The 13,826-nt window shown below is 45.3% G+C and overlaps 1 protein-coding gene across 3 annotated transcripts in view; it reads right to left on the bottom strand.

Moving 5' to 3' along the window:
• Positions 1 to 498: 498 nt before the first annotated feature.
• Ttk (zinc finger and BTB domain-containing protein ttk) overlaps positions 499 to 13,826 on the bottom strand; it is a 58,266-nt gene continuing 44,938 nt past the window's right edge. The window contains exons 5-7 of one of the 3 annotated variants that reach the window (XM_078188328.1): positions 12,992 to 13,248; positions 9,157 to 9,432; positions 499 to 7,546 (exon numbers count right to left, since the gene is read on the bottom strand). In XM_078188328.1, the coding sequence (XP_078044454.1) occupies positions 7,394 to 7,546; positions 9,157 to 9,432; positions 12,992 to 13,248 (686 nt within the window). In that variant the 3' untranslated portion in view covers positions 499 to 7,393. The remainder of the gene's footprint in view (positions 7,547 to 9,156; positions 9,433 to 12,991; positions 13,249 to 13,826) is intronic. The other 2 variants (XM_078188329.1, XR_013494674.1) reach the window with 2 other exon arrangements.

The following is a 13,826-nucleotide window of genomic DNA, read 5'->3' on the forward strand; positions in this document are numbered from 1 at the left end:
AACCGTCGGCACTTCGGATCCTGCTGGCACGCTCTGGGGTCTTTTGTGATCCTAACCGAATTTTCTATGAATGTTTACGCGATAAATAAATCGAACGCTTGTTTCTGTAATGGCATGCCTCGTCTGCAAATGCAAGCCTCGTAATAACGCGTAGAATGTAAATAAATTGTCCAAAGAAATACGGAGGGTCTTTCACGATCCCAGCAGAATTTTCTTTACGTGTTTGTACAATAAATAAATTAAAGGTCCACTTTGCAGTGAAATATTCTTTGAAATAACCCGTATAACGTAAATAAATTTTGTAGGGAAATGTGAACTAGATTCTGATCGGGGGAAAGTTGAAGTTAATACAGAACACGGTTGACCTTGATATATAGGAATCGGAAGACAATGAGACTATTTTATGGCATGCTAGAATAGGCGGATGTTCATTTGAATATTCCAAGTAATTTAAATTATGATAATGAACGATAAAGTAGGCGATTGCAAAAGGTATCGCAATGACGTTTACAACCGCAGAAACGCGCGTTTCTTTATTCCATACGATCGCGTGAAACGTAATTGCAATTAATAAAATTATCCGACGCCTAGATTTAAAATATTCACGCTCCCAACAAAGATTTCCGTTTAGTGGCTCTTCGAGCCGAATTGGCTCAATGATTTCCCACGAGTGCAACTATATAATTTCAGTAACGAGCACTCTTAATAAAATATTCAATCATTTCCGACGGTCCCATCTTATAATTCCAACAATCATAAAATAAAAGTTCAGGAACCGGTTGGTTGTCCGGCGGTGGTGCATTCAGCGTTAGACCGACGTTTTTCTTTGACGGTGAAGACCGTTGCGTGCAATCGGGAATAACTGGGAAGGCATGACGTTAATCGGTTCATTTTGATTTTATTTCTTTCCCGACATATAATGCACAATATGTTCGATTTCGTTAGTTGTAATGTTTGCCGATCGCAGTCGATCAGCGTGATCGTAAGTACTATGGTTTTGTTCGCAATTATTTCCATTCATTGTTCTTCACCTCTTTCTCGTTTTTTTTTCTCCCCTCATCTCTCTTCCTCTTCCGATCGTATAGTACGTACGTGCTTGTGGAATTCGTGCACTTTTAGACGGGGTCGCATTGTTCGAGCGGTCGCTGTCACTGTATACGCATCCTATACAATGATAGTCATCTGGAGTCGGCGCGAGCCGCCCGAAATACGATTCGCAAACGGCCTCGTTTTTTCATCGTAAACAAATAAATAATTTATCTCCTCGAATACTCTCAACTTGAATCGTCGCATTAGACGTAGGAGGTCAGCCTTACGATCTTACGATTAGTAACACTTAAGATTCAATACGGAAGATTGAAATACGCCGAGCGAACCACTGTTTCGTCTTGACGTCCCCGCCGCTGCGTAATTACCGCTTTATTAACTGACAATTTCGACTGTCGCAAAACGAGGGAAGCCGGTTATTACAAGAAAAACGCTATCTGACGGAATAATTGGATATCGGCTTCTCGTGTTTTTTGCCTCGTTGTCGCGTCTGCCGACCACGTTCTCTCCGATCGGGATCCGCGCGCATTATCGTTTCCTCGTTTCACCGCAAGAAAAAGGTCACTTTCGTTTTATCACTTACGCGCTGCTAAAAGGGAACCAACTAGAAATCATTTACGCATTATTCGTTACTTATACAAATCACATGTATACGTATCGCTCTATACACCTATGTCAACGTGTCGCGGCATGTCGTGTATAAAAACAACATAACAAGAGGAAGACGATTTGTAATGGAAGGTTCGCGGCTGTTACAGTTAGACGAGAGCAGGTCATCGTGGTCGTTCAGGAACCTGCTGTCCACGAATCAACTTCAACCTCTACACTTGACATAACCTCTACTCTTTCGTTTCTCTCGAGCGCTGACAAAGGACGAAGATCTGGCGTGTGCCGTGCAAGATTAGGGCTGCGAATGAAGCCGATCTCCGCATCAGATATCGATGCACAGCGTCGAAAGCATGACGTTTTGATTCGCCGTTCGTTAACCTTTGGACAGCGGACATTTTTGAGCATTCATTTTCATTTGTATATCGTACAAGTATAGTATCGCGTAAGTTAATCCTTTTACTAGCTTCAATATTAATAGTTAACAACTGCGTATGACTCTGCCACAAAATTAGAATTTAGGTTCGTAACTCTGGGTCCGAGCGGGCCCAGCGGCCGCCATCCGAGGGTTAAATCGTGGACAGCACGGACGAGTGTTAGGTTTACGCAACGTCGCGCGCGCACAATGACTGACCATTTACTCTCTCTCTCTCTCTCTCTCTCTCCTTTGTTCAGCTGCTGCGGATGAAGTTTTCGAACGGATCGTATACTTTGTTTGGACCTATCATTGTCCTTTTTCTCTCTCGATACGGAACAACTGCACCACCGGAAGGATCTAAGAAGTTCGAGCGGCTTGGGACGTTCGATTGGCACAAAGCACGCGAGGAGACATCGCGAAGCACACCTGCAATAAGTCCGCAGCGTAATCGATAAACTATCTGCACACCTATGGAGCCGAATACAAGGAAGGAATTGGAACACTAGCGAGCCGCACGCGGTGCTTCATTGCGCCCGGAAACGAATGTTTACGATTGAGCATATTATTTCTGTGCACAACGAAGCCCGGCGAAATGCGCACTGCGCCAACGAACTATAGGTGTACAGATAACGTTTCGATCTGCCGCGCCTGTAAGCTACATTTCGCTATCCACAGATGATTGTTTCCGTCGCGTTTCTTACTCCTAGTGTGGCGCGTTGATCATACAAAAAAGTGTTTCCCGAACCTTGGCACGACCTGCGCGCTGTTTCCGTTCCGTTTTATTTGGAAACGTCCCAAAACCGCGGTACCGCTACAATTATTCCCGTCAGACTTCGAGAACTCTCTCACTCTCTCTCTCTCTCTCTCTCTCGCTCTCTTTCTTTCTCTCTATTTATCACATTCCGGGCGCCCAGCAAGCTTCTATTTATCTTTGGTTGTCGCGTAAGCGATCGATCGATCCGAATGCGTGGATCAAGTGCATGCACGACCGCTTATCCGATGAGCTCCAAATACTCGCGCCGTCGAATTACAACGTTTTCGCTAGGGACACGTTGACGCTCGTTCAAGAATGTGGAAGAACCCGTATACATACTCGCCGCCGTCGGGACGGCGGAGGGACGAAGACGAAAAGAGTGGCTCGTGTGCTTCCCCCGACGTTTAGTCGATTAACATCCTCTGCTCGTATACAATCACGACGAAATGTGCACGCAAATCATCTCATAAATGCGCGCGTAGGATTTGAAATACAGTATACGCGCAGAGGTTCGCCTGCAATTACGCGCCTGTACATAATTACGTGTAAAATCCGTCGCGCAATGTCAGAAGAGAGTTGCCCTCTTTTGATTAGCCCTTTGGGGGGAGAATACGGTTGCTCCCGCGCGCCAACGCGCGGACGTTATAGTCACCCGTCGACTATCGTCCCCGTCCTCGGTTTCCCTTAAAATATTACAGACAAAATACTGTGTGTGTGTATGTGTTCCGAACGAATTTGATTCGTCGTCTCGCAAGTCTTCTCCCGGCGACGAATCCGTTTCCCCCTCTTCTTTTTTTTTAGTTTCGCGCGCGTGATCCGGCGAACGCGGACCCCGCCAAAGGGTTAAGCCTTCGCTCTCGTTCCGAAAAAAATAATTGATGCAATCGTACTCGTAATAAAAAGGCATAAAAAGGGATTTACGCCTTTCTTGATTAGCACCGAACTTAACGACTAGTCAGTTTACGTGCGCGGCGTGTCTGTATAACAGGGCACCCCGCCGGCACGGTCTACTCAAATTGTGATCGTGAGTTTTTTAAAATCCCGAGATAAATGCAATTCGTTCTTCTGCCGTTGCGCCGCACGACACGCAACAATAAAGTAGAGATTAAAATACTTTCGAGACATTCGAAAAAATGGACAGACTTTCTTGGAATATTCAGCAAGATTAATACATATAATGCTGCCGCGCCGATTTACCGCCGACGCGCATTATATAATTAGATTTATTTCGTACCTCGCGTACGCGTAGATATATTTTTTTTTATCTATTTTTATCGATCTATCTACCGTTTTTTTTTCTCTTCTAACGACACTAGTTCGTGCCCAACTAACCTGCTCGAGCGTGTCAGGTGTGCGAACATCCTCTCCCGCATACCTGGCGCACGGCGTGCAAAATGCCGTTAGACAAATTCGATGGTTAGCCGGATAATCGAGAATTTTGCCGCTTCGGGCGAGCGTGAACCGAAGCAGATAACTGCGCATTGAGAACAGATCATGCCATCTTGCCGATGATTTCGCGGCGATTACTTTCAATCTAATCGGGAACGTGTAGAACTGTCGTTAGGATTGTACCAACCGTAGACGCGTTACGATGCCGACGCGAGCTATTAGACTGTGGACTTTATGCGTTCATGGTAATCATGATTGTCGAGACTTTATTATAGAAAACAGTGTAACGAGCTGTGCGGAGATCTCTCGATCGTTTAAGGCTGGGTCAGTGGAATTGGAAAAGATGATCGCGATCGTCGTCAACGGACCCTGAACTAATTAATGGTCTTCTTCGCGCAGAAAGTCGCCGACTTTCCATCGCGATTAATGCTTCAACGTCTCCAGCATTAATGGCGCCGTTTTTCAATTAAATGAACAAGTAAATCGAGTAGTTGCTTGAAAAAAAGGAAAGAATACTTTGCTCCCATTCTTTGCGATTGGTACAAAAAATTTGTAGTCCGCATAAAGATCCGCAGTCTATTGATATATCGAGCGCTTCGATCTCTTATCGCGTCGATCAAAGAATCAAATCGCGGCTTTCCATTTTGTTTCTTATCCGGAGCGTGCGCTCAGCGTCGGTCGGAATCGTTCGAGCGGATTTCGTGAACGTCACCCGCGCGATTTAAATGCATCAATACCCGTATAACGATATAACTTCTATGAATTTCACGCGCGTCGTGACGTTCGCGCGTGCGAGCCGTCGAGTGACGCCCGCGGCGTCGTCGTCGTCGTCGTCGTCGCCGGTACTCGTCGCTCAAGTATGCGGGTCATGATGAAACACGCCGACACCTGTACACGTCGATCATAACGAAAGAGTGAAACCAACACAATCGAAGGAAGTAGTACGGTTGCACTTTTGAGCAAACGATCGCTCTCATCGCGTATCATAGTGAACGTTCCATTGTGTTTTTTTTTTGTACGCAACGAGATGTCCTACGCTTGGGAAGATACATATTTTGGCACTGGATTCTCCGTTTCCTCCCACGTGGGAGAGCTTTTCAGGCTCGAATCGCAACTCCATTCGCGCCGATGAATCTCGTTTCGGGCCCGTCCTGGATCAGAGATGTCGATCTACCGTTCCTTGCACGCCTATCCCGATTTCCGCGGAATGTATCGAACTGCTTCGATGAAATCGATCGTGATTCATAATTTACGTAGCATCGATACGATCGTCTCGAGTGTTAAAAACAGAGCTCGGTAAAATAGTATATTAAAGGACGAATGGTAAATTGATATTTTATTTCAGATTTTGTAAGTAAAATATTTCGATCGTTGCAACAGATTTTTAAGATTATGTATCAAATAGTATTTTATTCGTAAAACACTGAGAATATTTATGCCACAGTGCGAATAGCTCTATTTAATTAAGAAAGCGATAGATTTCATTTGTTCTTATTTTTTTACAAAGACTATTTCCTTTGATTTTTTTTAGATTTAGATCATTAAAATAAAATATTTATCTGTACGATTTAACTTCAGATTATCAAAATAAACTATATCATCTTACTTTCCACATTTTCAATATCAAATATTTATCTCATCGTCGCAATAAAATATTTCATCTACTTTTATATCCTTCTTGAGATACTCTTTCATCTGAATTGTGAAGAATCTATTATTTTAAATAGTATCCGAAATATCTTCCCTATGAATATTACCCAGCTCTGGTTAGAAAGGAACAAGCATTATCATAATTTCGACCGCGCGTCCGATCTCATTCGGAATAAAAACGAGCGATTGTCAGACGTGGAACTTTGCGCCAGGTGTGTACTAACAAAATCGATCCGCCTGGCATGATCATGCACGGATTAAATGGAACACTTTCCTCGAGATCACTTTCGCTATTTGGAAACACATCATACATGCGATCCTCTTCTGTCCTGCTAGCTCGAGGTCCGTTTCGCAATGGCGCCGACGCAATACCCGCGAAACTTGATATCCGACACGCGGCCGATCGTGTTAGTACAAACACGTGCAATCTCCCGCGTCCTTCGTGGATCGATTAGTATTGTTTTCCCGGTCGAGAAAGAAGCAAGAGATTTCCTAACGCGTCGAAACGTGTCGCCATCGCGGATAGACCAAAACGGCGGCCTCGCGGAACTAACGAGACAAAAGGAGGTGTCCGTTTTCACGGTTTGGATCGACATCACCTGGCCAGGAGGAACCGACGCGACGATCATCGCGCCGCCGGTGCTCGGCGATAAAAATACACCATTCTTCATTCTACAACATCCGCACCGCCGTTTCGCGTTTCATTGCGACCAAGACCCGCGGAACCTACCGAGATCAGAGGAACGATATCAACCAACGATCGAGATCCTCGACCAACGAGAGATCTGTCTCCCCAGGTTGCTAGCCGTGGACACGCAGCTCCCAGGCCCAATCCGACGTTCGCGCGGTTAAGCGCGCACATCGTTACCGGCAAACGCGTACTTATATACCGTGTGCCACCGCGCGGCCGATTAGGATGCGAAAAAAATATACATAGCCGCGCGTGCGTTATGACTAGATAGTTTTGTAGACCCTCGTGTATCGGCGATCGGAGACCACCCTGCCGACTTCGTTTCTACAGCGGGCGACCGAGTAGCGAACGGCAACCTCTCGTAAAACGGTCGTTAACGCGACGATCCGACGCGGCTTTATTGTTTCGGCGAGCCCGGAGGATCAAGCCGGGGGATCGAACCGGATCGATAGGACTCCCGATCCTATCGTCGCGATAGGGACCGGCTTTACCGTGTGTTCGGCGGCGAACGATTGAGCACAGAGAAAAACCGCCGATTTCAAAGTGAAGTTTAAACCTAAGTTTGATCTTAGCCTCTCTAAACTCGAGATTTCTCTTAATTAGTTACTTTTGTTTTTCCTTATTCTCTCGCTTGTTTGTTTGGTTTCTTTTTGTTTGTTTTTTTTGGGATTATCGTAGAGCTGCTCGTAATCGGTCAAAAGACGAAAGGGTTGATCGAACGTCGGCAGGGATCGATCCGTGCGCACCTGACGTTCTTCGAGCCGAGTCGCGAGGAGAGCATCGTACGACGATGATATGGCGTCAGATTCCCCTTTGTTCCATTAACGAGGGCTCGCCCTTAGCTGTTCATCACGGTGGATCGCCTGGAGTAGCCCCGTCTCGTCACCGTCTCACCCTGAGCCTCGCACTCCCTCTTCACACGATCGATTATGTCGGCCACCAGCTTCTCTTCTTTCTCCCTCTGCTGCTCCCAGTCCGGCCCTTTCCCGATCTGTGGGGGCACGTTTCACATTTTTCGCCCTTAACTTCGCCGAGCGTGAACGATCGCGAATGATGCGCAAGGAAGCGGACGGGGGTTGTCAGCCGCGAATACCTTTCTTCCCCTACCATCGACGCCTGCTTTTCCGGTCAGCTCGGTCAAATTTAACGACAAAAGAATTTTCTAGCTACCAGATTTTCCGCATCGTTTGACCACCGACACGCGCGTCGCGGGAATCGGCTCATCGGCTGCGAACTTTCAAATTCACGCATTTTGTTAGGTCACGTCATAAATAACTTTCGATGCGGCTAGATGGAATCTATTAATCTACGAGTGACCGGGAGGGTCGAGGTTTAGCTTTCACTAAATAAGGGTTCAAAGTAAACAAAATAAAAATAAAAAGATAAATAAAAAGGAGACAAAATAAATCTTTGATAAATCAACGGAAGTTATTTACGATCCAATAGATAACTCCTCTAGGATAGTTAGATAAAGTTCCTAAAATTTAAATAGCAGCTTCCTCCATATTTGAACTTCCCTAAGTTCGCGTACAAAATTCTTACAACATTCTCCACGTGCTGATTGCGTACGGTAACGTCTGTACAATAAAACGAGCTATGAAAGTGATTTTCGAGCGACAGCACCAAGAGAAATTGCTGGTGTATGTTTCTGAAAGCGACTTCTTGGTGCGCGATTAAAATCGTGATCCCCATTTAGCCTCCTACGGTGTTCGGAATGACTTACACCGATGGTGTTCGGGTCACATAACTGCACCGCGAACTGCGCCGTGATACAATATTTTTAAGCTTATTAAACGAAAGGATATTAATATGAAAATACAAACGAAAGGACATTAACCCTTTGCACTCGAAGCCGTTTCAAGCTTAGATCCAAAATTGCTATTTTGACCAGCTGTGGTATTGTACTTGGTATAATTTGTGCACGTGAAATTGAGTCTTGCTCTAATAACGTCAACATTATTTTGTTAATTACATAATTTTCATTGGCGCTTCAGAGGCGCCACTCGAGTGCAGAGGGTTAATATAACCCTCGTAAGTTTTAAATTAATATAACAAACGTAAGTAAAAACGTGATTGCAAAATGCAACAAAAACGCCGACAGCGTGGCGATTAAAAAAGTAACGCGGTCTGAATCCATCTAACTCGCAGTGATATTAAACACCGTGGAAGGGTTAAAAGATTGATGGAAAAATCCTGAACCGCGAATTACGGATTTTCGAGCATTGCGAAACGGCCCGATGAGTTGCGAGTTAATTGGTGCTCGTTAGTCGCAATCTAGAAGTCGGCACAAATTAGACTGTTACCGGTTACCAAGAATTTCCCGACCGACTGTACACGGTGGACTATCTCGACCTTATTACGTAACTGCGATGAAGTAATCGAGAGCTCGCGTTACTCCTTGCCGTCTATCCTTGCGCGGTCGCGTTCTCCCTTTTTTTTTCGTATAGGCGGACCCGCTCCGGCGATCGAACGCGCGCGAGTGGCGCGTGGAGAGAAGAAAGGCTTTCGCTGGGGCTAAGTGTCAATCGACACGCGGGGGGGAGTGGGAGGAGCGGGTGTATGGAGTGGCGAAGCGATCGCGTGATAGAGGGTAAGACTTACGTCGGAGGTCTTCCGGGCTTTCTTGTTGGCCGGCTCTTCCCTGTTCTCGTCGTTCTCGTTGTCGGAATGCCGGGAGCTCAGATGACCGATGTAACCCTTACGGGACTTGAAGTAAGCATTACAGCTGTGGCACTTGAAGAGCGGCGCCGGTTGGGTGACCTGGGTGGAGACGTGGAGTTTGTACTTGTGCCTGTACCAACGGGTTCGAGACGGTAGGACCTCGCCGCACCACTTGCAGACTACGGAACCGTCGTTTTGAATGAGGTATTCCAGCAGCTTGTAAAACAACGTTTATTTGGTTTTTTCTCTCCCTCTCTCATTCGTTTAATCATCGTTTCTCGCACCCATTCTTCACGTTGCTCATTTCAACACGCCCGCCCCCGTCCCTCCCTCGCCCCTTTTAGAAAAACAGACGATTCAACATTCCGGGAGCAAGTTTGCGTCCGCAGGTAAGTTTGAATTGACTATGCAATGTGGACCGTCTGATAAAGCTACGCCGTTTTGCTCGCTCGGAAGTACATGGATCTTTGAAAACGTTAGCACAGGTTTAGTCATCGCGTGTCAAAGCGTCGAGTAAACCTTGGCGGAACGTGGTCCCGAGGTATCTCTCGTCGGAACAGACAAAACAAGATTTCGTCGCGCGGTAATGCCTCTGTAAAAAAAAAGTTTCGCATCGCCCATTGTTAGCTGTCCACTGTTACGTCAAACGTTCGCACGACGGGTCGGCTGTGACTTCATTTTTAAATTGAGCACCGGTTACGTGATCTGCTCCTGCGGCAGCAATTCCGTCGGGTAATAGTGTTTTAATCGAAACGAAAGCCGACGGAGGACGATACGATTTTTTCAAGAGAAACGAACGTCGTGGCCGTTCTTAAAACTTACCGACTCGAATCCGAACTTCTGTTACAGTACACTTAATATTTAGATCCGTTACATTTCCTTATTCTCTCGACTACTCTTTCAGATTTCAACACGTTTGACAAGATGTATTCGGCAACAATTGCATCGCTATAGCTTCACAATGACCTGCATTATATAACTTTTTTTTTTACCAAAAAACTAAATCACGTTTTGTCGCAGTTATGTATAACCCCTTGAACACGATCGTCAATTTTGTACTTTATTCGCGCCTTTGTAATGCCAACAAGCGCGTTCGATTAATTAAAAAGGTTCCTGCTATTAAAAATCACCCAAACTCGTCACGGAAATGCAACTTGTTATTCCGTCTTCCGTAAAACTTTGTACGAACTACAATGATCACCAGACTGCGGATTTTTATGCGTTTACAATGAAAAAATATTTAGGTAAAATACCAAAGACATTGGAAGAACTTAATAATATTATTGCGCTAGTTTCGACTAACTAAAATTACTGACAAGAATTGGACAATATTTATTTTGCACAAAGCTGCGCAGTCTAATGGATCACGATTTTCAAGCGACGGATTCAGAAAATGTTCGTCGTGGATCGAAACGTTTTCGAGCGTGCTCGTGGTTGCTCCCCATGTAAATTCAGTGAGTCCGGCGGCGCGTGGTGGGGGCAGACGGAGGATGCACCGACAGAAAAGGTGTCACCCATGATAAATTGACGTAAAAATAAGATCCGCTTCCAGCCGAGAGCTGTTACGCAGAGAAAGGCCGGTTCAACGAACCCCCCCGGCGAGAAAAGTAAACGGCGGTCTTAATAAGAGAGAGATACGGGGGACAAACCAGATAAGAGATGAACGTAAGGATGGAAGGATTACTTTTCCCAACAGAAACGTTTCCTCGGGTGCTTTCCATTCGGCTGGTACAACAGAAGTGACATAAGAAATCGTTCAACGTTACAGTTTCCAGTTTATTGGCAATCAAACTCCTGGCGCTTGTCGCTATAAAAAACCGATCCGTATAGTTTTTCATTGCTGGCGGTAACATAGGATGTAATTACATGGGATAAAGTCAGAGGACGCACTCGCAAACAAGAACGACGGAAAATATAGTTTTGCTATCCGCGAAGCACGCTTCCTTATACGCTAATTAAACAAGTGTTACAAACAGTTCATTCATATCGTAAATACAACGCCTACAACGAAAAAAACCTTTTCGAGCACACCGCACGCTTTCGTTTCTTTTCTCCGATCTTTTCTTTTATTTTCTCCGATCTTTTTTCTTTTCTCTTTTTCCTTGCTCTTTTCTGGCCGAACACGTTCTCTACCAAAACGAGAATAGGACGCGTCAGAAAGAAGGACTCTCACAACTCGTGACACGGACTAACGAGATTAATTAACACAACACACCTAAAAGATTCTTTTGCTTTCTAATATCAATTTTCTTCAGCATAATCGAATCCAACTACGACACACTTTTTATCGTTGGGGAACGACGCTTATCTTTATCGAAAATGCTCATCGATCTTCTCGGTTGCCGATGCTAAATGTCGTGATCAGAAAAAACGTTTTCTCTCGTATAAAATGGAATTCTTTATAATAAATTGTCCTACGGTGTGAAATCGATTCGAGCTACAGAAAGTACTCCGTGTCGGATAAAAGTCGTTTCACGTGTTCGCAACGTTGGTGCTATTCGAACGCGTTTGAACGAAGCTGCTCGCTTCCGCGCGCTATAACTTCGGTTAGTAATTCCGTTGGTAAATTGTTTTTTTTTTTTCTGAATAACTTAACAAACGTTTCACTATTGCAGTAACTGACTAGAGACTACCGGCTGTAACAAAACACTGCGTTAGACAACTAAACGAAACGATCCTTTTTGAACTCTAAGGAGAGGTTACGATCTGACGAAGTCTGTCAACTGCGCTTGAAATGTTAATGAGCGTCAATGAAGCTTAGAATATTGTCGCCAACGCGTAGATGGGCTTTCGAAGAATTATTTAATTATTTCGATAAATCTACACCACGTACACACTCGTGTAAATACGTTGATATTAATACAAGACATATATTTAACATAGAATAAAGACACAATAGTTTAATTTTTATTATCGGTATCAACGATAATTTTCTTTTTCACGTAACTATGACTATATTTCTAATATCGAAAAAATTAAATTATTAATTCTGACAATTATACCGATCCTTCGAGAGACCCGTATCTCAAATGTCGATCGCCCTTGCGAATGCAACCAAGAATTTCCATCCCTCTACGTCTCTTTTGCTACAATTCACGACAGTCACCCTATCAACGACGCGATCGTTATTAACCCTTTGCACTGAAATGGTAGTTCCCAGGAACCACTAAAAATTGTTATATCATCTTTCAAAATTTACTTTTATCTAAAGAATTTTTGAAAATACAACAACAAAAAGTTACATAAAACAAAAACACTGTAAGTCAGAAAAACTGTTATGGATCTAGGATGAAAAGGGTAAAAAATTACTCGAACCGTGGACACCGGTCCGTCAGCTGAAATATTCCAAGCTCACCCTCATCAACCCTACCGTTTCAAGCCGGCTAGCGTTAAAAAAAAATAAAAATAAAAAGGACTATGCATAAACACACGATCGTCATCTCCCCTTGCGAAAGTTCAACGCTCCACCGGCGCTGCAACAACAAAAGTTCCCGTCGATCCTCGCTAAGAATTCTCTAGTTATCTAACAAATTTCCTAATGCCCGGGTCCGCGCGCGCGGCAATGCCCGTGACGCGAATGGAAAGCACCCTATCAAATCCGCGGCGGGACGGGCCTTCGAAGCGGTCTCCTCGTGGTCTGTCCGTTTCTGTGGGTGCAATTTCCGCGGGGACGCGGTAAACCGCGCCTCTTCCTCGTGTTCGTCCTCCGAACGAAGCCAGGCGCAGGTGGTGCACTGCCTGCCGCAGCAGTACCAAAAGCAGCAGACCAACCAACCTGTTTCCTGACCTCCGGCTCGGCCTCCCCGGACTCCGACTTCGGCAGCAACAGGTCGCCGCGGTCCTCCTCCCGGTCGGTCAGGAAGTGCATGCCGCTGACCACCCTCTCGGACTTGATGAACGTGCTCCCGTTGTCCTCGTTGAAGCTGTCCTCGCCCGCCCGTGCCGGCGTCGTCGCGGCCGGCGGCGGCGACGACGAGGACGACGACGTGCAGATCTCGAACGTGATGTCGGTCGGCAGACTCGGCAGCTGGTCTGGTTAGACATGGAAAGAGAACAGGCGCAGGATTGTTAGTTTGGCGAGTTTAGACTGTCGGTGCTCTTCGAACTGCACGCGACGCCGGCTTGCTCTCGTTTATTGTTACTCGGGCGGATTGCGGGGGAGGGTGGGGGGGGGGGGGCAGGGAGAAACAATTGGTATCGATATCGCGGGGAAGACGTCGTTGCAAACCGGCAGGAATTCCGGGTAACTCGATTTCCACGACTGTATAAATGTAAATTCGAAGCGAAACAGTTCAATATTTTCACTGCCGCGGTCGTTCTCTTTTATCGTAGGACAATTATATGTCCTCTTCCTAGTTTTGTTAGGAACGATGCAGCGCGTAAAATTCATACGATGCAACTTCTCAACTGTAAATCAATTGAATGAAATATTTGAATTTTATGAACAGTGGCAGATGAAATAGAACTGCAACCGTTGAATTCTTTTCAAATCATGAAGATCATTCAGAAAAGAAATCTACGTGGGTGTAGCTTCTCCGTCCTGCGATTAATTCAAATCACGGTGTATGCATACAAAATCCGTTGTTTAAAAATTACTTGACTGCAGATCT

This window comes from Augochlora pura, chromosome 8 (genome assembly GCF_028453695.1).
Source record: "Augochlora pura isolate Apur16 chromosome 8, APUR_v2.2.1, whole genome shotgun sequence".
NCBI classification, from domain to species: domain Eukaryota; kingdom Metazoa; phylum Arthropoda; class Insecta; order Hymenoptera; family Halictidae; genus Augochlora; species Augochlora pura.